This window comes from Furipterus horrens, unplaced genomic scaffold, assembly GCF_987537825.1.
Source record: "Furipterus horrens unplaced genomic scaffold, mFurHor1.1.pri manual_scaffold_9, whole genome shotgun sequence".
NCBI lineage: Eukaryota > Metazoa > Chordata > Mammalia > Chiroptera > Furipteridae > Furipterus > Furipterus horrens.
This window is the reverse complement of record NW_028327179.1, coordinates 21,698,356-21,726,175: the sequence shown is the minus strand read 5'-3', so window position 1 is coordinate 21,726,175 and position 27,820 is coordinate 21,698,356. Positions and strand designations below refer to the sequence as shown.

The window sequence follows — 27,820 nt, the reverse complement described above, 5'->3', positions numbered from 1 at the left end:
AATGTTAAACAATAGTTAAAAGCTATCAAGTAAACCTAGAAACAAATATGAAACGGCCAAGTTTTAAGGTAAATAAAGTGGAAATGTATGAGTTACATTAGGGACATAAGAAGGGACTAAGAACTATTAAACCTGTGAGAAGTTTAAAAGAAGAAAATCCTTAGAGATGGTGTCAAGGTAGAATAAGGTTTTGTTTCTAGAATAAACTAAAAATGTAGGACACATTCTTCTCAGTCCTACAAGTAGGTCTCTAACAGGCTACATACTTTGTTCTACTATTTGAGATAAATGGTTTGAATTTCTTCTGCTTGGAAATTTGTTATAATATTGCTTCCTTTGCAGAATTATTGTTAGACTCAAGTGAAATACTATGCTAGATACAGAAGCATTATTTCTCTTGTTCACTACATACCTTCAGAGTCTATAGTAGATCTTTAACATAATTTTCTAACGGCTCTATGTCAAAGTAAATACTATACTAAGCACTAATTTCAGACAAAAAGTGAATGCCAGAGGGCTTTTTTATAAGATTAAGAACTCTAATCTTATACTGCCAGAGAACAAGGGGAGCAAAGGACCAGGCTTGGCACTTAATCATACAGTAGCAGACTTCAGAGAAGTCTGGTCTGCTATTCCATGGCCAGACTCTGAGCATTGTGATAGTGATGGATATCTGGATATCTGGATAGATGCAATGCAGAAATGAGATCTCCTAAATTCTCTCTGGGCCCGTAGAAGTGGCCCAATTCTTCTTTTTACAAGATGGTACCCTTCACACCTCCACTTAAAGATCACATAGAGACCTGAAAAAATACTTCCTCTAAGTAACCCTTGTCCTCCCCCAGGATTTGCTGTCATCACTTACCCTGACAACCACACAAATATTAAGGGTCAAATACAATCACAAAGAGAGCAGGGATGCTAGGAGAGGAGAGGAGAGGAGCTATTTTTAAGTTGCAGAATGATTTGCAAGAGCTGGGGGAATGATCCCAAGGGTCCATGAAAAGAGGTCCCAGAATATACATTTAGATACAGTAGACAGTTGATATGGGAGCACTCTCCTGTGATACAGAATTTGAAACCCTGGCACATATTCTAGGAGATGGTGTGAAGAGATGCTAGGCTGGTTCTTGGAAGCTTAAAAAAATATAGGACCATGCTAAGTAAGGCAGAAATTCTAGAACTGCCATGGAAGATGAAGGAGGAAGAGATCAAATGACTCAGTGTATCGAACATGCCTGAGGAAGGAAAAACATATATGTAAGGCTAAAAACACCTCCAGCTATTTATAATCTACACCATAGCCCACTGGGCATTCTGTTAACAAAACAGTAAGGAATGTGCCATGAAGAGGGACACAAATATTATTGAGAAGCACAGTGGTAGTTGTCTTTTGTAGGCAGAGTAGGAGATGACATTACAGAACTGGGATCACTGATAAAAAAATGGTAATAATATAATGTCGAATTAATAGATACCAAGAAGTAGCACAGAATAGCCAGAAGAAAGTTAGGTGGAATTATTGCAATAAGCAGGAAGACAGGAGTGGTTAGTATGGGGTATAACCTAAGAAAAAAGGATAGAATACATACATACAACATGGAGTTCCCAGAAGCAAAATAGAGCAGCCATCAAGGGTGTTGCCTAATTCATACAACAAAAATAAATCAAGAATTAATAATCAGGAGGCTAAGGGCAAGTTTCCATTCTCTCCCTCTTACACCTACCTTCCTCCCCCTTCCACAGTTACCATTTGTTGCCTAGTGTCTAGACCTCAGTTGATCCTCAGATTTTTTGTTTGGAGACTATTTATTGAGGGACGGAACAGATCTCTAAGAGGATGGACCTATCAATACCATGGAAGTATAGTGTAGTAATTCCCCAGTTCTTTTCATAAGGGACCGAAAGCCAATGGCTCCAGTGAGTGTGCATCAGTTAAAGGGGACTCTCCAGAACGTCTGAGGATTGTTGAATTCAGAGTCAAAATTGAAACTGGTACCCTGACCCCCAAATTGATTCAATGGTTCTCCTAATAGAATAAAGTCATAGGGATCCAGATAATAAATGGGAGATTTGGCCAGAGTCTGTCCCACAGTAGTCCAAAGATCCCCTCTGCCCTGCCCCCAGTGGTCTTTTCTAAGATCTCCCAAAGTATTATTGGACTGCGCATCCTCAGTAATTGGCAGATCTTTACATTAGTTTCTTGTCCTGTATGTAAGAGCTATCAATTATTGCAACTCACTAAGATTTAAAGAAGGAAGAAGAGACTTAGTCTCTGGCATATCCCCCTGTGATAACAGTCCAGCATCTATAAAAACAGGATGAATCATGGAATATGACAGTGGGTAACTGTAAATGTTAGCAAACAGTAAGCCCAAATTCATTTGTTTTACCAGATGCAGTATTTTTTTTCTGGAGCAGGAAACATAGCCTTTGGTGTGAAGTATGCAGCCACTGAAATGGATAATGTATTCATTTCTATCACTTTCAGAAAGAAGATTCAAAATTGGTTTCAATCCATGTGGAATAGACAACAGTAAACCATAAAGTCCTAGTTGGAACTCTGTTAACTCTCTTGACCTCTGTCATAATGCTCTTGGAAGAATTCACCAAGTCATAAGCTCAAAAATCCATTTTAAAATGGTAGAAGTAACCTGGATCAGACACAAGTAGGGCCTTGCATGAAAATGTGGTCCTGATCCCCACCACTGATGGACGAGTATCTCTCTTTCATCTCCCTCCCATAACTTAGGATCACATGCCAGAAGGAAAAAGTCTAAGCATGGTTTGTGATGATTTGTCTTGTGTTAGTGTGCATGAAAAATGGGCTGCTGTTTTAGTACAATGTTTCTCAGAAAAGGTGGTAAGCTGAAATTCTCCCAATGGGCAGAGGTTTGGGGAACATGTCTGGTCATTTTTTGTGTGAAAAGAGGAACAGCCCAGGGTGAGAATATACACAGCTCACGTGTATCTGAACAAGGTGTTCTAAAGATACTCGCCTATGATTTAAAGCAATGCGTACAAAGCTTGAAGATCTCTATATCATAGATTAACACCCACCAGAGAGCTTCTTCCACAATATAATCTGACAGACACAATGACTCTGCTAGTTGATAGTGAAATCTACATACAATTGTTTCAGTCAAAGAGCCCTATTTTCAACCTAGGAAGTAGAGCAACAATATATTATCTCAAAATAATATACTGGTTTAGTTACTGCAGTCACCAAGAAAATGCTGAACAAATAGAAAAGTGGAATGCCTTTCAAGGACTTAGGCAAAGTATGAATCAGGAAATTATACCTGAAAGTGTGAGATACCACCCTCTAGACACAGTATGAACCCTAAATTAATTACCATTTGATAGTGTTTTGTTCCCAGTAAGTAGAATGTGATGATGAAAGCTTAAAATATTTACTACCTGATACTAGAGAAAAACTTTGCCCATCTTTAGTGAAGAATAATTAGTCCAGAAGTACACTGATATATAAATGAACATGTGAATTAAGATTATGCTACCACCAAGCAGTGGGGAAGGAGCCTTTTCAATAAAAGTTGCTGTTTATATTGAATAATGATATGAACAAGTTATTCCTGATCTTGACCTTAAACCATGCACCAAAATCAATTTCATCTAAAATTAAAACAAATTAAGTTTCTCAAAAATAACATGAATGTTATGAAATATTTTTAAAAAATAACCACTAATAAAATAATAATCAAAAACAAATAACTGATGATTTGGACTTCATAAAATTAAGATGTTCTGATTTTCAAAACATATCATCAACAAAGAGGCAAGCCACACAGTGAGAGAATATATTTGCAATTTATAGAACTAACAAAATACTCTAGTTCTAGATAGATAGATAGATAGATAGGATAAACATATAAGCAAGAGACTCTGAAAGATATTTCACAAAAGAGGATATGCAGATAACCTGGTCACATAAAATGTGCTCCATTCATTAGTCATCAGTAACATGCATAATTAAAACGTAATCAACTAGAATGGCAAAGTTAAAAAGACTTACTGAACAAAGTGCTGGTGAGGATATAGAGCAAGTGGAAGCCTCATCTTCTGATTGAAGTGTAAATCAGTACAACCACTTGAAGCAGTATGTACTAAAGCAGAACATACACACACCCTATGACCCAGTAATTTTCATTCCTCAGTCTATACTCCCCTCAAAATATATATATACACATACACACAGTGACATATGTCAAAAGATCTGTACAATAAGGTTCAATAGCTCCACACAGGAAAAAAAAAAGCCTGTATACTAAAATAATAAATGCTATTGAATAATGAAAATATGAAATTAAAGAATATAGATATGAATGAATATATACTATTTATATAAATTTTCAAAACCAGTACAATTTATCCATTTAATAGAAGTCTGGATACTGAGTTGGGTATATGTTTAGGGGGCTTCTGTTGGGTTGGTAATGTTCTATTTCTTGTCCTGAGATATTGGTTACATAGATGTATTCACTGTCAAAATTCATCAACTGTACATCTATATATGTGCGCTTTTCTCTACAAATGTTATAGTTCATTTAAGTTTGTAAAAAGTATAACACACAGAGGGACAGGGCATAGGGGATGAGAGGGCATGAAATGATATTTTAGAACAAGGTCAGAGAAAGTCTCTCCCAGGAGAGCATATTATGACAGCGACCCGAACAAAGTGAGGAAGAAGCCATGTGAAACCACCTTAAGATCTGAGAAGAATATTCCAGGGGGAAGGAATATCAGTGCAAAGGCTTTGAGATGGTATCTATTTAATTAGCATCCGAAAGGTCAACTGGGCTTGAGTAGGGTGAGAGCAGTCACAAATCTGATAGGCTGGAAACATATTAAACTACTAAATGAAGACTTATGTTTGCATTGATATATTTAGTCCTATGATGATTGTTCTTTCTTATTTAGCCATTAAATACACATAGCACATTGTAAAATGGCCTTAAAAACCCTATCTACTTGCCTTAGAGAGAACAGATTTACATGAAAGTAATCACCCCTGACTGGTGTGGCTCAGTGGATTGAGCAACAGACTGCAAACCGAAAGGTCAAGGTTGGATTCTCAGTCAGGGTACAAGCCTGGCTTGTGCGCCAGGTCCCCAGCTGGGGGCATACCAAAGGCAACTGATTGATGTTTCTCTACCACATTGATGTTTCTCTCCCTCTCTTTTTCCCTCCCTTGCCCTCTCTCTGAAAGTAAATAAATAAAATCTTAAAAACCTGAAAGTAATCAATTTGCTCAGCTTAAGAGCTGAATCCCATTTCATTCAGTTTTTAAAGTTTTGTTCATCCAACACTATTTCTAATGAAGACAAAAACCATCAGTTCATCAATAAAATAATTAGATTGAGAAAAAAAGTGTTAATAAGAGCATACTACGAAGTCTGTCCAGAAGGTATCCAGCCATGTAATATGAAAAATACAGACATTTATTGAAGAAGATACGAGATACAAGAAACATTGTACATAGGACAATGATGCTTCAGTCCCCTTCAGAGTAGGCACTTTGGGACCTCACACAGTTCTCCCAATCACCATCAGCTGCCCCGACATATTTTCCTGGATCTCATTTATGGTCTGGAATCACTTCTTTTTCAAAGGTGATTTTAGGTCTAGGAAAAGCCAGAAGTTTCAGGGCACCAAATCTTGGCTGTTGAGGGGCTCAGTTACTTTGGTGACTTGATGTTTTGCCAAAAAACTGCAGGAGACATGATGGATGAGCAGGCATGTTATTGTGATAAAGCTGCCAGTCACCAGTTGCCCATAGCCTCAGCCTTCTGAATCTTCTCAATGGTTTCCACAGAAGAATGTTCAAGCGCAAAATCTGATACACATTTGTTGCTCTACTCATTCTGTCATTTTGAATGTGACAGCCACACAGTACAACACGCTCACTCAATGAGTCTACCACCCCCACTAATTAGTAGTGTTCATTGTTCACGCATGCACATTCCAGTCCCTTTTCCTTGGCTGCCAGGTTATATCGATGTCACGCAAATCATTCTCATTACATTAATAACGGCTGGACTTTTTCCAGATAGACCTTGATGTTCATATACTGATCATTTATATAAAAATAACTTATATGCACATTATATGTGTGTATGTACACACACACACACACGCACATATATATATAATATATATATATATATATATATGAAAAGCTTATATAGAGATATGCTAAATTGAAGATATGATACCAGCCACAATGAAAACAGAGCAAAAGAAAGTCATTCTTTAAAGGGACATATAATTTATAAAGACATAATCTACCCTAGCAATGTCCATGAGAGCAGGCAATAATATTTGAGACAATTAAAACTTATTCTCAGTTGGTAAAAGAATATGAACCATGATTATACTTTCTACACTTTATGAGAAACTTGACACCCACACTCTAACTCTATGGGAATTTTTCCTTTTTAATTTAAAAATAGTAGCATTAACATCACCAGCACCAACAAACAACACAAGCAAGAACATTAAAACACAAATTCAAACTCTTCAGTCCTTGCAGAAAGCTTTCCTGAGAATTGTGAGTGACCTACAATGAAACTGCATCCCTGCTGTCTAGAAAGAGTTGTTCAAAAGCAAGAGGCACTAAACTTAAAATAAAATCATAGAACTCTTTCAACCTTCTCTTTCTTACTGAGTCTGTGTTAAAGGGCCGTGAATCTTGACAGTCGTCATCGTCGTCGGCAGCCGTCCGTCTCGAGAGACGATGATGTAGCTTCTTAAGAGTCTATCTGCACCGCTGAGAATGGCTGTGCAGTCCGACTCGGGAGTGACACGGTATCTGTCTCCTCCCGTGTTGAATCGACATCTTGCGATGACGCTGGAGCGTCCTCTCCAGTGAAGCTGAAGCTACAGAGCCTGGGCAGGGTGATATGGAGGGTCTGCTGTTGCCCATGCAGCAGACACCCCCTCTCTTCGCAGCTGAAGGGTCCAAGGGAAAGACGGAGTCAATACAGCTTGGCTTCAGGTGCGCCGCAGGAATTGCCGGTGTTGACTACAACGTCAAACCGCCTTAGGGACGCCGGCTCCGGATTTTCTGTCGGGGTTTACTCCCTTAGCCTTTCCCCTGAAGAGGTATGCCGCAAGGCAGCGGAGGTTTTTTGGGGTCAGAGTTTTCCTTCTCTGATGTGCCCTGACTGGAAGATCGAACCAGCGACACTTAGCTCGCAGGCCGACGCTCAATCCACTGAGCCATACCAGCCAGGGCTTAATCTTGACAGTGATTACCACTTCATTGGTGCACAGTCAGCACTAGTTTGAAGAGTTCTGCAGCCTTACTAGGGCCTATAACCTGTCCCCTGTCTTCTCCTACAATTTATTCCCACCCCATCAGGCAGCACCTCACAGCGTCATCCATTTGTTAGGCAGCTTGTACTGTCCTGTACAACCTACTTTAGAGAGGGCTCTTAGAAGCATGTCTGTGAATCACAGGTAATGTACCCTCAAGAGAGAAAAATAAACTTCAGAGCAGCTGTTACAATCTGAGTTGGCTGCTGGGGTGACTTGATCTCTGTTGTAAAACCTCTGGGGCGGGGGAGTGGCCACGGGCAATGGGCTTATGTGGCTCCCAGGCAATCAGTGCTGTGGCCACCACAGTCTTAAAATCTTTGAAAGATCATGAGAGATAGAAGATGTGTAACCAAAGGGAGTGAAGGAAGCGAACATTGCATTTTTCATGATTGACCAAAGAAAAAAATTAACTGGCATAAACAAAATATTTCAATCATTCTAATACTGAGAGTCAACTTCATTTTAATCAACTTTTATTGGTCCACATATTCTAATGGGATTTTGTCCTTTTTTGAGAAGGAATGATAAATAACCGTTAATTCAAAGATGGATCAGAATGTAGTCAGTATCTTATTTCTCATCAGTTCTCATTTAAAGATTTCAAGTCTTGAGAACTTAGTACTTACTCATAATATACTTTTTCAGAATAGGATTTTTTTTCCAAAATTCGAAATATGGGTCCTATTTTATAATTCTATGGTAATATGATTAATTCCTAGAAAGGCAATTGTTTGCATAACTGGAGAATAAAGCCTTAATTTTTGCGTCCTCTCTTACAAACATGGGCCAAAAGTTGGAAGTCCTCTACATATTCTGCCCTTGATCTTAGCCAAAAGGCTGAGAAGTGATTGCTTTCCATATTTTACAGTCTTGTGCCTATTTTTAGGTTGGTGGAATAATAATAAAACCATGTTACATTTCTATGGTAAATGCTAATTTGAAACGTGTTGAGATGTAGAAATTACACTATGAGGTAAAAATGCAGAAATGATTATTTCCATTTATAGAGGTTAGGAAACAGATTTGGCCAAGTTAATAATGGGTCTGAGGTCACATTTCCTTTTACCATAGAATGTACAGGGTGGGGCAAAAGTAGGTTTACAGTTGTTAGTATATGAAACACAGAGTTTATTCTTATCATTTTTTAATTATTGTATTATTTTCCATACAAACAATTGTAAACCTACTTTTTGATCCATGCTGTTTGGTAGCCATATCATCATAGTGTGGAGAAATAAAACTAAAGCCTGTTTGGAATAAATTCACTGGACTTTCAATGGTAATGTCAAATGTGCTTCCTCTCAGAGGCTGCTTACTTGAAAAGAAAGTAGGAGGAAGACAGCCGGGATGGATATGAGAATTCAGTGAGAGAGACAATTTGTGTAATATTAATTTTCTTATTTTTTCTTTACTGTGAAAAATGATAACTTCCATTTATAATACACCTCATAGGAAGATGTAAAACCAAAAAAAGAGAAAGGTTGATACAATATAGACAACTCTACTGTATAATAACCTTCAAAATTACTAAGACAAAAGATATTAATTGTTCTCATAATTACAAAATGGTAATTATTTGATGTAATAGAGGTGTCAGCTAACATGATGGTGGCAATCACATTACAATATATAAATGTATCAAATCTACCCTTTGTACACATTAAACTTACACAATGTTATATATTAACTATAACTCAACTAAAAATGCAAACAAATAAGCATATTGAACACATAAGGTCAATACAGTATTGGAACAAAATTTCCCTCCAGACTTTCAGAAGCTATTGTCTTCTGAAAGGTAAGTAGGCATAAATATGCAAAATGGTCCATCAAGAGAGTGAGCTGTTCAGCTAATATGGCAGAGTCTTCTCATCTAGAGGAGGAAGACTGATGAAATTTGAAAAATGCAGTATTCTCAAAGGATGACATGTAATAAAGAAAAAGAGAAGACTGAAAAGAAGGGATTCCCTTCCTCCTTTTATCTATTTCCATCTTCTTCTCTTGGGGTAATGGGATAGTGATTTGTAGTTTAAAGAACAGTTCTCTCACACTCTTCTGCTATTAAAAATAAAATCCGTCTTCCTTCCTACTAAAGCAATGCCTTGCTTTTCTGGTATTCTGATTGGTACTTTCAAAATAATGTGTTCAAGGGACACTTTTCTTCCATGTATCAGTTTGATACCTGTATGTCCATAAACCTTTCCCCATAAATGAAGTTAATATACATGCACACAGACTCAGAGATATATCTGTCATGGCATATACACGATCAAGGCATCTGAGTACTGACTGGTAAATTCCCTGATTTATTAAAGTCTAGTAGAGAGATTTAAAAGATCAGGTTAAAAAGTTCACTCAATTTAATACATAGGCTAATGTATTTGTTATATTTTTGTTTGTTCATAATCTTTTGGATAACTGAATATTTTCCTTAACTATCAAAAGAAGCTCAATTTTTAGTATCTACTATAAACAGCACATTCATTGTTTCCTCAAGAATAAAAACATTGTTATTGTTCCTCATCAGTTGCCAACTTTTGTATAAACATTTGAATAAAAAGTAATGTTTGCAAAGGTAACATGTACATAACTTTCAAAAATCAAACAGCAAAATGAAAACAAAAGAAAAAGCAACAGAAATAAAAAATAGTCTATATTAAAACAATTAAAATAAAAACCTCATAGAATCCCTTTAAAGAAATAAGTTTCATTATAAAAAGAACAGGAAATATATTAATGAAGAATTAAAAAATAATGCCTAACTACAGAAGGTACAAAACCTCAGATTCAACCTAAAACTCAAAAAGCAGTTACATACTTTTAAAATGATATATGCGGATTAATTAACTTTTTATGTATTAGAGCTCTTCAAATACTATATACATTCAAAATTCCTAAATTTGATACAATTATTGTCTTCTAAAAATCAAATAGCATCTTTCATAATTTTATAGTGGGTAAAAGATGTGATGACTGCTTGTTTACCACTAGGCTTAGTAGATGTCCTGGTACTTCAGTCTTGGTGAGCTGGCCAGGGTGATGTAAGAAAAGACTAGAATATAAGGGCTCTTAGGGAAGAAAGTACTTATTGTCAAGTATAGAAAGTTGGCAAAACCATCAATAATTAGTATATTATTTAATTATTGCTCAATTTCTTACAAGAGAGATACAAGTCTTAGTGTTATTTGCATGTGACCATGGATAGCTTATTTCACAGCACCAACTTTTCAAATATGAAGCGACATATCTTAGACCTGTTTTCATATTATTTTTTAAAGATTTTATTTATTTATTTTTAGAGAGGGAAGGGAGGGAGAAAGAGAAGGAGAGAAACATTGATGTGGGAGAGAAACATCAATCAGTTGCCTCTCACACGCCCCCAACAAGAGTCATGGCCCGCAATCCAGGCAAGTGCTGTGACCAGGAAAGAAACTTGGGACCTTTTGGTTTGCAGACCAGAAGGCTAGACCTGTTTTCTTCAAAGTCACATTTTATGCACATGACTCTTTTTAACTTTGAAAATACATTTAATCACAAATCCCATAAAACTTTCCTGCAGTAAATCTAAAACTGAAATGTTCTTTGATATTGGTTGATTTTCTCTTATTATTCTTCTAACAAGACACTCTGAAATTTTGAATGCCACACACTCAGTAAGAAAATATGGCTTATGTAATTTTTTGGATGGAGAAGTACATATTCTCAGGTATAAATAGGGAAAAATGTCAGTATGTTAATGACCTTAACAATTAAAAGATGCATCAATTTAAATCATTGTACATAAAAAGATTCTTACTTTGTTATTTAATACATTTTGAAAATATTGTTATATTTGTTTCATTCACTGAAATTAAGTTGTACAAAGAGCAGCTGATTCTTTCATTTAATCAGTAACAAATTACTAATTTCAGTATTAATGGTTAGCTCTGACATGTTTTAAAAGGGTAGAAGGTACTTAATAGACCTGTCTCCAACCCTGAAATGAACAACTGTTCAGGGAAATGAAATTGTTGAAAGATACATTTTCTTTCTGTGCATCTGTGAAATATAATACAATTATTCTCTCTTAATGAATCTCTCAACTAGTAACAATATTTCAGAACGAGAACAGGTAAAATATAATGATAATTGGAGCAGTTTTGTAAATAAAAGGATGAAATGAGATTGTTATTTTCTACCGTATTATCGGATAATTAGAACAACAGTGTGACATTCATCAGGCATTTGAACTTTCTCAAAAAAAGCTCCCTAGGGCTTATCTAAATTAGTCATGTTTATCCATGGACAGTTTTAGTCTTTTTTCCAATGACTGTCACCTGATCACATTCAGACCTCAATCTTCAGTTGAGTCTGACTAACAGCTGTACTTTACGGTAGCCAATAGACCTTCCTAAAACAACCTCCCACCCCGAGTTTGTAAATCCACAGCTTATCAAAGGAAGAGCAATAGAAACGTTTCTATTAAGGCAGGGACATAATCATTCAGTGTGGAGGAAATGATGATCTTTAGGAATCTCTATCAATTTCCACAAAAACAGAGTTGGCTAGATCCTGTCCAAGAAGCTACCAGTTATATGTTAACTAGCTCTATGTACATGAAAAAAAAAAAAAAAAAAAAAAAGACTATTCATGAAAACAACATTCATGGCAATGGAACTCCAGTGGTTGATTTCCTTTTTGTACAGCTCAGAGAAAATTTATGTAGCAGATGGGGGGATTAGATTCTTTTAAGACTTATGTTTGCTCACTACCCTCTAGTAGTCAGGCAAACACATGCAAGGAGAACCAGGAGTTAGGTTATGGTGGGCTCATAACAAGCTTTAAGGCAACCAGGGAAAAAAAAATACCTAAAAAATAAAGGTAAAATAAAAGTCTAATGTCTCTTCTGGTAGGACTTGAAATCTCTGAATAAGATGCCATTCCACAAGATGGTGGAATTGAAGTTTCATTCTTAATGAGGTTATACTTTTTTAAAATTTATTATTTTCTGTCTTGATGAAAAGAAAACATGGTTTTCAATACAAACAGAAAAAAAATAAAATCATGACTTAGATTTAACAACTTATGTAGTTGATGTCATGTCTTTTTAATAGTTCTTTAATGTTTACTATTTTTAAACAATCCTCTCTAATTTGTTGTGTTCTGTTTATAAAACAAATTATTTTAAGTTCCCTGAGACACATTTATTACATGAGCTTCAAATAATTAGCCTCAAATGGCAAGATTACTATAGGGTTTTATATTTAGGAAACTTCTATGCACGGTTTCACATTTGGAAACTTAATGTGACTAATATTTGAAAGCATGCTTTACGAGTGTTATTTAATTAGCTGAGGCTGGCATAATCAGCCAATAGTTTTTTACCTTGAAAATATGTTTTATATTTCCACCACTGCATAATTTAAATTACTTAAAATGATACTGTAGTCTCAGCCTGAGTAGATGACCTGTCATTATTTTAAACAGATACAATGTCACAGAAACAAATAAGATAGTCATTTTATAACTGATACTGGACAGCAACATTGGAGAGAAGATGACCCATTAAAACATTTATATTTTTCATCCTTCTCTGAAGTTACAATTAAAATCAATAGCTAGAAATGCAGAGATTCTTAAAATAGTTTTAGCATTTTGAAAATAAGGTATTTCCTCAGATGTCAGAGGACATAATAGCTAAGACTTAATTTAAAACCTCAAATAAACAAATTCCTTTTCTTCTTCCCTTGCATGTATTAAATTGATTGCCAAATCATATATTTTTTTCAATATGTGACTGCCACTAAAAACTAATTTTTCTCAGGCTTTCCCAGATTCATTAGGTGAAAGCAAGTTGCTCTTTGTTCTGCTATTCCTACCTACCTGTTCTTTGGAATTTATCCATTTTTCTAATTTTAACTTGTTTTCAAGAGAAGCCCTTAATAGCAATGAGCTCATTTATGAAATTATCAGAAAGTGCCACTTTCCTTTTTAAATGATTATTTATCTGTTATATTACATCCAAAATGATTTTGAGGCCTTACCAATTTTAGTATAAGAATTTCTACAATTTACTGCATGTCAGATTTTGAAAATTTGACTGTTAAACATGGGAAAATGGGAAATAATGCTAACTACAAAAAGTATTTTATATAGCTCAGAAGGGATATAAGAAAATTCTAAAGATTGTCAGTAAGTGACTTAATTGTTCTTAAATAATAATGTATTTAATTTATGGTTTCTGCTTTCCAAATTTCTAGGTGGTCTAATAGTTTCTATGAAGTTTTTATAGTGTCAAGACAAAAAATACCATAAATGTTTCCTCATAATATACATGATTTTATAGGGCAGCTAGGCCAAAGATAAGAGTACATGGTCTTATATTTTGAAATGCATGTGTATTTTTACATATAAGAAATATATCTTATATTCTCTAATTTTTTTTTTTACTGTGTGGTTGCCTCTCACTCGCGCCTCCATCTGGGGACCTGATGTGCAACCTAGTAATGTGCCCTGACTGGGAATCGAACCAGTGACACTTGGCTCACAGGCCGATGCTCAATGCACTGAGCTATGAGCAGCCAGGGCTCTAATTTCTTTTTATTACTATTTATAAACTTTATCATGCCGGTTGTAAAAAAAAATAGTATCTACATTAAGATATCCAGGTATATGATGCAATCTTCAACTGTGAACAAATATGTGTATTTAAATAGCTTTATTAAGTATGTGTTATTATGTGTTATCCATTGCTAGAAAACTTCAAGGTAGGTATTTTAAAAACATATAATCATAATACATTTTGAGACATCTTCTTAAAGGTTACTAGATAGCAAATGTTTAGTTCTATTTATTTTCAACCAATGAAATTATCAGGGTAATAGTATATCGTATATTTTTGTGAAATGCACCTTCTCAAATGCCATGATCTTTTTCAATAGTTTTAATATCCAAGTATAATAATGCAGCATGAAATCTTTTTCTTGTTTCTAAATTTAACTGATTTAATCATTGAATTTAAGTGTTTGGAAATTTTTCTGCAAGATGGTGTTTGAATGGCAAACACATCATTTACAGTTCTAAAATGAATTTTGCAGTTATAGTTAGACAATTTGAAACACTGACGTCTAAATTACCCTAAATATACTATAGTAATATTTAGAAAAATTGATAACAATGGGAGACAAATGTCTCTTACCAACAAATTTCAGATAAGTATAAGTTTTCCAAGGTATAGGAAGTGTTGGGATCTAACTAGTTAAATGCTCTTCGTGCTTTTATGCAGGCAATATAACACACAGAACACATACATTAATCTCAAGTCCTCACCATCTCCATTTTAAAGACAAGATATCAGAGCCAATAACTTTATTTATCTTCAGAGGCAAAAGGAATTCAAGTATTGTCATGCCTTTCCAGATATCAACTCATCTATTCTTTTTCACCAATTTGGTCTAAATTGACCTTTCTTTCCTAATTCTTCAGAGTTTTCAACAAAAAATAATACTAATGAAGTCATTTGATGTAGAGAGATTCCTTGACAGCCAATTAGGTACATAGTGTTTGCCCTCAGGTTCCTAGAAAGAATCAGTGTTTTATTACATTTTAAAAATAATTTATTTATGTCTGTTTGTTTGTTTTTAGAGAGAGGGGAAAGGAGAAAGAGAGGGAGAGAAGAAGCATCACTGTGTGGTTGCCTCTCACTCGTGCCCCCAACTGGGGACCTGACGTGCAACCTAGTCATGTGCCCTGACTGGGAATCGAACCAGTGACACTTGGTTTGCAGGCCGATGCTCAATCCACTGAGCCACAGCAGCCAGGGGAGGGTTTTATTCTTCACTAGCAAAGGCCACAGACATCAGATAAAGTAGGGTGGGGGCATGTCCAGGTAAAGTGCACATGGAAAAGCTTATTCTTGGGAAACTGGTACATAGCATATTTTATGCAAGATGATGAATAATAAAAACAGAGTTTACACTAAATATTCAAAATTGGGGCTATGTGAATTATATGAGGTGATGCAATTTTCCACACATTAGTATTTTTTTGTTCCACCTCCAATTTTTGCCATATTCATGTACCTCCTGTATTATTGTTTATTTTTGGTTTTTACTTTTTTTACATAGATTTATTTTTAACGATTAAATTTAGATTATATGTATTTTAAGAAGGCATTCCTTACTAGAAAGAAAAAAACTATAATAGTAAACACAAAAACTATTAAACTTTAAAATATTCATCTCTGTACTGCTTAATTTTCCATCAGTGGAGTGCATGCCGCACTTGGGAAATTCTGCTCAAATTAGAGAATTAGCAGTGGTAAATGGGAATTAAATTATTAAAAATGTCATGGAGACATTGTATATTAATTAGTTTTAAAAATACACTTTTGTATGATGGGTACCTGGCTAGCTGTATCCATAGGTGGCGTAGACAGTCACCCAGTTAATGAGGTTTTAAGCAGGAAGTCCAGTTGCTCCCCAAAGTACCTCCCTTAGTTTCTGGCAAATGTTTGAAACTCTATGGCTTGAATGTAATTACTTTGCTTTGTGGTTTTCAAACTTTTTAAAGCAGTCAAGCAGTCAACCTCTCCCACCCACACCAAATGAAGCAATATTTTAAAAACCAGTAAATAAAAGAAAATTGGCATTTTATCTGTAAATTAGATTGACAATTAAGGCTAAGAGCACTGTAAACATACCTGGCCTACCTTACAATTTTGCTTAAAGACCTACTGTCTATATATAAAGGTTTAAATTACTTATGAAGACAATGGAGTTTTTTGATGAACACAGTGGCAGCGTCACGGGCATCCTATTTTCCCTTGATTTCTGTATTCTGTTTTGATTGTATAATATTGGGAGTATTCTGATTTCAGTACTGGAAAGCAGAATAGTTGGGCTTGTTATCTTCAGAATTAAAACCATTTGAATAAGTAAAAACTGCTCACATTTCTTAAGAGGACCTCACTGTTTGGTAGAAAAAAAACCTTCTAAAAGGTGTCTTTCTCATATATAATAGTTTAACTTTTTCAGTATAAGTTTATGATATAATATTATTGTACTGCTATTTGGTTCAGATGTTCCCTTGAAGTTTCAATTAGCCAAATTTATTTCATTCTGCATACTTAGCTGAAATTTGTTTCAATTTCATTGCTGGCCCTTAAATTATAGTTGTGAGCATGTTTATATCACAAATCTGTGATAAAATGCACTAGTGCAGGCCTAGAATTTTTGGGAGCAAATTTACTAATGTGACTCTTTATTAGCAAGTATTTTCTAAATCATGATTAATATTTTCATTTAAAATATTAGTATTGACACTTGTTTTCTTTTCCATTGATTGCTATGCTGTTTGTTGATTGTGAAAAAAGTACTGGAGCTTGTGGGCATTTTAATTACATGTGATTCACATGGGCCATGGTAGTAATGTAATGTACCCATTTGTATAATTATCCTCATTTAATATGCAAAGATATTTTTAAATGACCATTGTAGAACTACAGACTCTCCGGTTAATGTGACACTTATTTATTAATTTACATATGTGGATATATAAATCTATCTTCTGACTCTATCTACCTGTTACCAACTGAGAAGAGGAGGAGGAGCAGGAGAGGGTGTTGCTTTTGTCAGATAACACAGTTTAAATATCTGAGTCATTAATATGAAAAAATGATTTTATAGAAAACACTTTAGGATATTTTTATTACTCCAAAATATGGCAATAATGAATTTGATCCTCTGAAGAATTTTAGGAAACCTCTGAAGAATTGCAGTTATAACTCAATAGAACACAGTTTGAAAAATAATGGTTTAGCTGAAGGCCTTTATTTCTTTTAAAATGCAAATATCTCTACTTTCATCTGCAATCAGTCATTTATACATTAATGGGAATGAATTTATTAGACATCTTGCTGAGGCTTAGATTTAGTTCAGAAGAGGGGGCAGCAAAGATGAACTCAGAAACTAAAACAAATGGGAAAGATTGACTATTAAGGCAAAGAGCACTGGAAACATACCTGGCCTATCTTACAATTTTGCTTAAAAACCTATTGTCTGTATATAATGCATTCATTTGTAATTCCAGAGAGAGAGAGAATGACAAAAGACAAAGCAACTAACAAAATGTCTATGTCCAGACTAGTGTGGCTCAGTGGACTGAGTGCCATCCTGAGAACCAAAAGGTTGCCAGTTCAATTCCCAGTCAGGGCATGTGCCTGAGTTGCAGCCCAGGTCCCTGGCTGGGAGCACGTGAGAGACAACGGATAGATGTTTTTCTCCCTCCATTCCCCTCTCTCTAAAAATACAAAAATATCTACTGAGTTAGATGAGTATGAGTGTGAGTATCTTTCATAATTACATCCAACTGTTCTGAAATATTCTTTGGAACAATAATGTAATTATGAATTAATTATAATTTTGGTCAACTTGAATCAACTCAACCGCAAAATTTCCAACATGTTAATTTCTTAATTGTAGATACTCTGATTTTATACTGTGAGTGTCCTCAAAGATTGCAAGCAAATTTATTGTGCAGGAGTACCAGATCATGTACAGTATAATATAAGTGAGAGTTTAATGTTCCAAACCCAATCCTGTACCTTTGGTCTATGACATATTTTTTAATTAAAAACTTTTTTAAAAGTTTTTTTTCTTAATTAAAATTCTTCTACTAAATAAAACAATTTAGCTTTATTACAAAAATTTGGTTACATGTAATTCCCCCACTCCCACTTCATTCTCATCACCAAAGTTTTCTAAAGTTTATGGAGATAAGAATCCATTCCAAAATCATAAAAAATTTGTTTAAACTTCAAATGTTTTATAAAGGCATAACAGAAATATTTTGTTAATATTTTGAGAAAGTGCTCCTTAAAAAAAGAAGAAAGTTGCACAATTCAATTTTTCATTTTTTATTAATATGGTAAAATATTAATTTGAATCTGGGTTAAAGAAACATGTTAGACTAGAATTATATTTTTCACATATCCTAAAGTCAATATTTGCAATCATTTTGTGTAAATTTAAAAATATATTTAGATTTAAAATGCTGATGGACCCTGACGTCAATGACATTGTTATTTTTGTGTCACTTTAATACAGTTGTTGTTTTTGTGTTTTTGTGAAATTGAAAACATAGTCAAACAATAGAAATATTTACCACTTAGGAGAGGGGTATGTACAGATATTTTAAATAGTAAATTTTACTCCTTGCTATCAAGTACAACATTTAATAATTAACAAAATAAATTTAAAATAAAAAAACCATATAATTTAACTTCTATGTGGAATTTAAAGAACAAAATAAACGAACAAACCAAAGTGAAACAGACTCATAATCACAGATATACCGGAGAGATGTCAGAGAGGAGGAGAGTTGAGGACTGGGTCAGAGAGGTGACGCAATTAAGAACTACAGATTGGCAGTTAGAAAGCAGTCACAGGGGTGTAAGGCACAGCACGGGGAATACAGTCAATGCAGTAATAGCTACGTATCTGCCAGGTGGGGACTGGAAATATAGAAGGAACGCATTGTAAAGCATATGATTGTCTAACAACTAGGCTGTATACTGGAAACCAACACAAAATAATATTGAAAGTAAACAGTAATTTAAAAATTGAATAAAATAAATAAATTACACTACTCTTAAAGGTTTACCTCTTTAAGATTACCTACACATTTAAGGAGCATCAAAAACTTCTATCATTGGCAGGTTGTAATAAACACTTTTTTTCAAGAGGATACCTGGTACTTTCTCTGTCAATCTTTGTCACCCTCGTAGTCACCAAATTCCACATAACAGAAGTTACTACCTAGTTCAGGTGAATCAGACACCCGAAGACATCAAAACATAAAGCTATTTCCTTTCACGATCAAGCCTACCAACATGCTCACATTTTATTTTATTTATTAAAAATATACTCATTATTTTATTGTGTCCATAATAAGGCTATAACAATTTTACACTGAGCTCAGTCAATATGTTTTCTTAGATATCTGAATATCATCAGGAGTATTAGGTAGATTCTGGAAGGTCAAGAAATACTATGGATAATATATATAAATCATTTTAGAATGATCTATTACCAGAATATGACCAATTTGATATTTTTTGTTTTATAAAATCTATCAACAGAAGTTGGTTGTGCCAAATCCCAAAGTGAACTATATTACAATGGAGTTGAAAATTCTGAGCCACAGATATTCTACTTTATTTTGTTAGTCCTTTGCCCTGTTTCCCAGGTTTCCTAACTGTTGTTATTAAATTTCAGGAACAATAGCAGCAGATAAGTAAGATTTATTGTTGGATATTTAAACATGTTATTATATATGGAATGTAGAATGATAGCTTAATGTATGATACTTTATTAGCACAGCCTCACTAAACAAAGCAAAAAATAAAATACCCTGTAACACAACCTGAGAAGAGCATTAACTAGGCCCTTGTTAGAGCAACTCAAACATTCTGACCCAGACAATCACATTCCTGAGTTGAATGTACAATAGATACTATCTTATTTCCCACTAAATATCCACATGTATTTGTTTTCTGTGGGAAGATATATATTGAGAGGAGAATAAGAAGAAAATAATCAAGGAAAAATATAGCCAGTTTATACATGATTGCAGAATCTATCAAGATATAACTTAATCACATGTATACATCTGATATTATGAAAAATACAACTGTTTAAGTATATAGACTATAGTGTAATGGAAACTTTAATTTTAATGGAGTCTTTGAAAGCAGATTAAGAAAAAATTAACAAATAATGTTAGAAAACTTACCTTGACTTGCAAACTTCAACTCTTTGGCATCTGTGAGTGTGGTCCTTTTGTCAGCCCCTTTTTTCTCTATCCGGCGATGGCTTCTTCTTTTCTTAGACTCTCCCCAAAGGTTGGATCCTCCATGCATGCTTGGTATATTCAAAATAGCAATTCCTTCCAGAGAGATGTTTATTAAATCTATCTGTACTCCATCGCACTGATTCATAAAAAAGAAAAGAACACACACAGTAAGATATTTTATCTTTCTTTTCTTGATTCTCCTTTTGTATTTCTTTATCTTTTAATAAGAACATTAAAATCCATAATCTTTCCTTTTCTAAATAAGCTTTTCAAGAACACTTAAATAGTTGCCCTAAATGTCAATATAAACAGAAAGAAGACACCAACATTAACCTGTTATTATTCATAGTCTTGAAAACTGATCAAATTGAATCATCAGTGTCTCTTTGTTTACACAAAACCTTTGGGAGGGAGACACATTAGTATCTGCCTATATAACAGGTTATAAATTTTCAATGTGTTACAAAGACGTTGGTCCTGGGATGTATGGTCAAAATTTAAATGATTGCCTCATATTTAGAACATACTGCAAGGCAATATTAGGGGAAAGTGAAAAAACAGAACTCACAATTCATGGTCTCACTTCTTGGGCAGAGAAAGAAGTGGCCTAAGAGACTTCTGAAAAAAACAAAAATTACAAAACAGCAATAGCAAGAGCTCCAATTTACATTAAAAATGGCCAGGGATGATTTTTTGGTCTAGATTAAGTTCCAAGTAACTGCATTAAGGGCAAAGAGAGGCACAGTTGTCTAAATGACAACCAGGCAGGTTGAGGGAGAAAAATGCACACCAAGGGTAGCAGGAAATGTAATCACCGACCCATCGTCACTCTATAGCTGCTGTAAAAATAAATGAACAATGAACAAATAAATGCCAATTAAGCAGGTGGATTGTTTTTCTTTGTCTGAAAAAACATGAAACTTGCTAACAGACTATGCTTGTCATATTCAGAGTGGACACTTTTTAAATTTTTTGAATTTTCTTTTCATTTCCAGTGATGGAAACATGTGGAGAGTGGCAAGGTTATACTGTATTTTTGGAGTCACTCATATGTTTTGAGTTTTCTAAAATGGTAGTAATTACAAACATATCCCAGACATTGTTCTCCAAAGTTCAGTTATAAGTCAACATGGGAAGAGAGATGTAAATATACAACAGTTTGTTTTACAAAGGATTTTGTTAAATACGTATTTCATAACTTGAAGAGTATCTGCAGTGAGATTGTTTTATATGTTACATGTTATTATAGAAATAAATTGATAGTAATTGTATCATTCTCTCTCTCATATCAGTAATGATTTCTGAATTTAGAAGAGATAATGATACCCTGAAATGATAAAAAACAAAAACCAAACAAATAGGCAACCCCCCTCCCATTTTCCTAACTGAACCTTAAACTGCATCTTGTTCACTAAAATATAAAAACTGTGAAATAAAGCATCACATCTTGGGCCTACTTGGCAGAGCTAGAAACAAATTCTAGAGAAGGTGCCAAGTTTTCATTTAATTTGTTCCAATAAGGGTGAAACCAAGGTCTGGATGATGCCATTTCTGCCCCCTAGAAACAAGTGACTTTTTTCTTTCTTTTCATGTATTAAATTAAGATGACTTCTTTTTACTAAAGAATTCTACTCATGTGTATAACTCACTTACCGCTATATATTCTAGATAAACAGATATTAATTTCATAATTAAAAGTAATCTTGTGTAAATACCCTGCAGGCCTCAATGAATCAAACACACACTGTGTGTCAGGCCTCCCATGGTCTTCAAGTGGAATGTACTGGCTGGATAATTAGATAGTACATATTTTTTAACCTTATTTGCATGCATATTATATCTTTTGCACACTGACAAGCAGCAGTAACAACAAAAGTCAGATTACCACAGGGAATTCCCACAAAGAAGTCTTCATTCCTTATAATTTGCAGCCTAAATTAAAATAATTTGATCTTTGACAAGGATGAAATGTCAAGCAGAAGGGGGTCCCCTACAAGCCATGGCCTGTGGCTTCTGAAATCTGCCTAATTTATGTCAGTCACTTCTTAATACATATTTAAGTATTACACGGAAAAAGATGATAAATATGCAATCTGACACCTTTGGTATTTCCCTGCTGTTAATTTATAAAGGTCTGGTTTCCCCCAAACTGACTAAAATCATTTAAATAACAGAAGAATCGCGAAATAAACTGGAGTTGGGACCTGGCTTCCATTTTCACTCAATATTGAACACAGCAGGCAGTACACTAAGACAATTACTTGACTAGGCCTTAGAACCCCACCGTGACGCGCTACCTTCAGAATTAGTGAAGGACTATTCCTTTGTTCCTCTGCAAATAAGCTTTAAAAAAATTGAGCTGGGGAGCTACATGTGACGATTGAAAAATATCACTGTATACTAATATTCATGTTTTCAATCTCCAGAGCTCTGTCGCATGTAGTTTTAAGGAAACAGATTAAGTAGTTCTCTTAAATGTGAAAGGGAAAAAAAAAATCGTTAGGGAGGTCCCCCAAAAGAAGGCCTGATAAAGAACATTGAGGTTCCTATGAGAGGAGGGCCATGTACTTAGATAATTTGCTATTTATTAATAGCACGTTTCCCTGAGTTCTTGACCTCAGGTTACCGTCCTCTGTTTGCATGAACATCCTGTGCGTTAGTCTGGGAAGTTTCAGGGCTAGTGCTGATGGAGACCAGGAGTCGTCGGAGGCACTTGGCAGAAGGCATGGGAACGGAAGCTCAGGTGAGGGCCGTGGAATGTAAACAAGTTCTAATACTGTGTCAGGTGGTACTTTCATCCGCTTTGCAGATTTATGATTTTTAAAAAGGTAACTACAGAAGAAAAGAGTATAAAAGCTTAAAGGCTAACAGCCTCAGCTAGTCCATAAATCTTGAATATTTTTATTGTATAGAAAAAGGTCGTTAACATGTAGCACTACGGTAGCTGTTTGCACAGTGCGATGCTGATTCCGCAGTCCACTCTGGTCAGTTTTACGGCGAAGATCTTATTCTAGAGAAGTTTTCCTAAAAGAAGTAAAAATGGTTTAAATGTCTTTGTCAAGGTATTTTAATCCCGATTTAGAAGTGTACCCTGGACCATACTATACAGAGGTGTTAAGAACAAGCTTTTATATATGAATTTAGTGTTTTAGATTCATTCAGTTAGTGTGTTATTTGATAGGAAAATTCAAGAAATATGAAGAACACTGGAGAGCTGTAAATATGGATAACAAATTTGATGAGATAAAATTAATTATAAGCTGTATATAATTTTTTGATAGTGAGTCTAATTTTATGCAGAGGGCAGATAAGATGTATTCATATTTTGCTCAAGAAGAGATGAGAACATTGATTTGCTCATTGTATAAAATAGTGTGGAGTAAAATGACTTATCTAAGTATGCTTTTAGAAGAGTGTCTGCCAGCTCATTGTTAATTTACAAGACAAAATCATGTTTTTGTTGAAAACTACAGCAGCAAACCTATAAGTTAAAATAGACACATATACATTAATGGCTGACAATATCTCTTCTGATATTTGAAGGGTGAGGTACTTTATATTTTCCCAGTGGTTAAACGTATCATGCATTCACCATGATAGTAACAGAAAAAAACAGGTTAATTTCAAAGTTCTCTTTTTAAGTAAATGCTGTGAAAGCTAGAAATTATTGCTGGAATATTAGAATTCTTAGCCCAAGTTAGCTTATCAAAAACTCCTGGTAAACATGGAACAGACTTTTCAGTTTTGGGTCATTCACTCCTCTTTTACCTCATGTTTCTTCCCCCCTCTCTTCACTCAGAAAAATCTATGAATCATTTATCTTAGTGAAGTGATACTGCTGTACTTCACGCTCACCGTATTTCTTGTTCTTTTCTGGAATAATGAGATATTTTTTTTGTTTGGGCTTAATGAGGTCAACGTTGATTTCCTATTACCATCTTTGTTGAAGTTCAACTGTATCTCTTCATCACTGATTTTTTGGAATTTCATTGCAAAAAAAAAAAGCGAATCTTTAGAAGAGAGGGCAGATCTTTAAAGTATTCTCTCTCTCTCTCTCTCTCTCTCTCTCTCTCTCTCACACACACACACACACACACACACACACACACACACACAAAGGGCAGGAAGAAACTTTTGGAGCTGATGGATATGTTGATGGCATGGAGTGTGGGGACAGTTTCATAGTTACATGCTTATTTTCAAACTCTTAAGTTGTATACTTCATGTACACCTTTTTGTCAACGTCAACCATGCCTCAACAAAGTGGTTTAAAAAAACAAAAAAATGTCCTTTCAAAAGTTTCACTTCCCCACCCCAAGATAGTGTTTTGGTAGGGCTAAGACGAGATGAAGGTCCTCTAAATGCATGTTGAAAGAGCATCCAGGATGATTTTGATACAGATGGAACACAGACTAAGTTGGGAAAGTTGACCCTATTGTCTGTAAGAGCTGCTTTTCCAGGCTATTGGGCAGCAATAAGAACCTTATATTTCAAAACTTCCTAATTTATTAATGTACCTGACACTCTTATTGCCATTTATTAATTCTTGAGATCATTTACGGTTTTATAGAAGAACTTAACCTTTCAGACAAATCCCAGTATTTGGGGGTAGACATTCTTGGCTTTAACACTTTCCATCCTTCCCAGTCTCACGGACAACCAAAAGACTGAAATACTTTGGAAAATGGGCCATGTCATGAACTTTGCCTGGTATGTAAAGCAAATTAAAAATCCATGAACTTTGTAGTTTCAGGTACAGATGTTGACCTGAGACCATTAGGTGTATGTCACAAATAGTTTAATATAAGCTTTGTTTTTAATATATTATACTCAAGTTTTAAAGCTTTTCATTTATCTTTGGTAACAAAGTTAGAAGATAATTGAAATTCTGAAAATTAAACATTTCAACTTTGTTAATATCTCTCTTGCCACATATATTACACATATATTGCCATTTTACACAAAAACACACATATATGTATAAAATCTACAGTTTACTTGCTTCCCTACATTTAAACCTTTTGGCAGCAACACAATTCTTATTTCTCTTAAATTATTAAAGAAAATGTTCATCTGCTCAATTCTGCAATGGAGACATAAAATCTCTCCAGTTCATAGGATTTTGAGGGAGACCAAATCAAATAATGTGTGTACATTGCTTAGCACCAAGCATAAGGTAAATTCAATAATATATAATTCTTAGCTATATTATTATAAACTATTATCCGATGATATTCATATTTTTCCAAATATTCACCCCTTTTGGAAAAAGCTTCCTATATGAAAGAGAAATGTGAAGTGAAGGGTCATGCAGTAAAAATTTTGTTTTGAAGAAGCTGCTTATAAAATCTATATATGCATTACATGAGGCCCTCTTGTAACCACTTCAGTAAGTGGTTTTATTCTCTGGTATATATTTTCAAACCATAGTTGGTATAATTGTAGGCCATATAGGAAGCAACATGAAACACAACTGAATTTCCAAATTGCTGTTTTTGTTATATTTAATTATAAAGCAACCTTGAGGGTGGAAAGGCACATTCTGCTAATATGATAGACTGGATTCATTTATAAAATTTAAAAAGTAGAGAGGAAGATTTTTGTATTACCATCCATCTATACACATATACATGCACACACACCAAGATATAGAATTGAGATAAATGCATAAAATTATAACAGTATGTCAAGATATGTAACACTAAAATGGGGAGTGCACTGTACTGGCTCTGATTTAGACATGTTGCTGCAGTCATTTATAGAACATCTCAGTAGTTGCAGAGCTGTAAGTCAGACTTGGGGGGCCTGTAGAAACACTACCCTAAGAAGAATAACTTAGTTTTAGTTGTTCAGATTTCTTGGGGGAACGTTTTTAAATAGTTTTTCTCTAAGATGTGAGACACAATAATTTTGTTCTAAGGAACTTGCTAATGTCATTGTTTATTAACTTGAAAATCAAATGTTTTTCACATTGATTTTCATTCAAATGTATTTTGCTTTATGGTACCTTTTCCTTGGTCATTTTTTATTTTGTGATACAGAATATTTAATTGCGTGAGGTATTTATCCATTCACCTACTACTGAAAAACCTCTTGTTTGCTTCCAAGTTTTGGCAAGTATGAATTAAGCAGTTATAAATATCCATAAGCAGGTTTTTGCATGGTCATAAATTTTCAACTCCTTTTGGTTTTCAGCTCCAAGGAGCATTATTGATGGATCGTATGGTAAGAGTATATTTAGTTTTTAGTTTTGTAAGAAAGTACCCAACTGTCTACCAAAGTAGCTTTACCGTAGTGCATTCCTACCGGCAATGGGCGAGTTCTGTTGCTTCATGTTCTCACCTGTATTTGATGCTTTCAGTCTTCTAGGAGGAGGGTAGTGATATGCCATTGCTGTTGTAATCTGCATCGGACTATCATTTCATTCCCACCTGCGTATCTTTTATGGTGACATGTCTGTTTAAGTCTTTGGACCATTTTTGAATGGGGTTGTTAATTTTTTTTATTGTTGAGCTTTAAGAGTTCTTTGTATATTTTGGATCAGAGTCCTTTATAAGATACGTCTTCTGTAGATATTTTCTCTCCATTTATGGCCTGTTTTGTCATTCTCTTGACATTGTTTTTTACAGAGCAGTTTTTAGCTTCAACCAAATCCAGTTTGTCAATTATTTTGTAATCCTTTGTAGTGTAGTTAAAAAGGCATCACCATATCCAAGGCCATCTAGGTTTGTCCTATGTTATTTTCTAGAAGTTTTATAATTTTGATCTTACATTTAGGTCTTGTGATCCATTTTGAGTTAATATTTGGTAAGAGTGAAGGTCTATGGCTAGATTCCCCCCCCCCCTTTTGCCTGTGCATGCTCAGTCGTTTCAATACCATTTGGTAAAAAACCCTTCTTCGCTCCATTGCATTGTCTTTCCTCTTCATCAAAGATCAGTTCACTGTATTTATGTGGGTCTATTTCTGGAATCTCTGTTCTGTTCCATTAATTTATTTGTCTATTCCTTCACCATTATCACACTGTTTTGAGTACAATAGCTTTGTAGTAAGTCCTGACATTAGGTAGTGTCAATACTCTAGTTCTGTTCTCCTTCAATATCGGGCAGGTTCCTCTGGGACTCTTAATTCTCCATATAAACTTTTAGAATCAGTTGTCAATATTACAATAAAACACTGGGGTTTTAATTGGGATTCTATTAAATACATAGATTAAGTTGAGATTTCCTATCCATAACAAGGAGCATTTCCCCTTGATCGTTTTTCTTGCGATCTATATTCAGTGGTAGGGTAAGGTAAGAAGTGCAAGAGGGTTCAGAATATCCACCCTACATTTAACAAGAAACCATACTTATATATTGTTTTCATTTTTGCTTTCTTCTTCAGATTGTCTTTGAGTGTTTTGAGGGTAAGAAATTCTCAAAATCCCTTCCTATAGGGAGATTTAGGTATGTTTAATAATAGATGCACATATAAAACAATATAAATATATAAGACTATGTATATTTACACAATATACACACACAGATATATTCATAAATAGTAATCAGAGAAAGTCAATGTTGAGCCAAACCAAATTCTTCACCTTTTGAGATTATACACCTCTACAGATTTATAATCTAGTTAAGTCATGAAAGACTTTTCATTCTGTGG

General features: G+C 34.5%; 1 protein-coding gene across 1 annotated transcript in view; it reads right to left on the bottom strand.

Annotated features, from left to right (window-relative positions):
* Window positions 1–27,820, bottom strand: part of DGKB (diacylglycerol kinase beta) — a 583,788-nt gene that overhangs the window by 126,597 nt on the left and 429,371 nt on the right. The window contains exon 24 of the mRNA XM_090287823.1: window positions 20,110–20,305. Within this exon, the coding sequence (XP_090143949.1) occupies window positions 20,110–20,305 (196 nt within the window). The remainder of the gene's footprint in view (window positions 1–20,109; window positions 20,306–27,820) is intronic.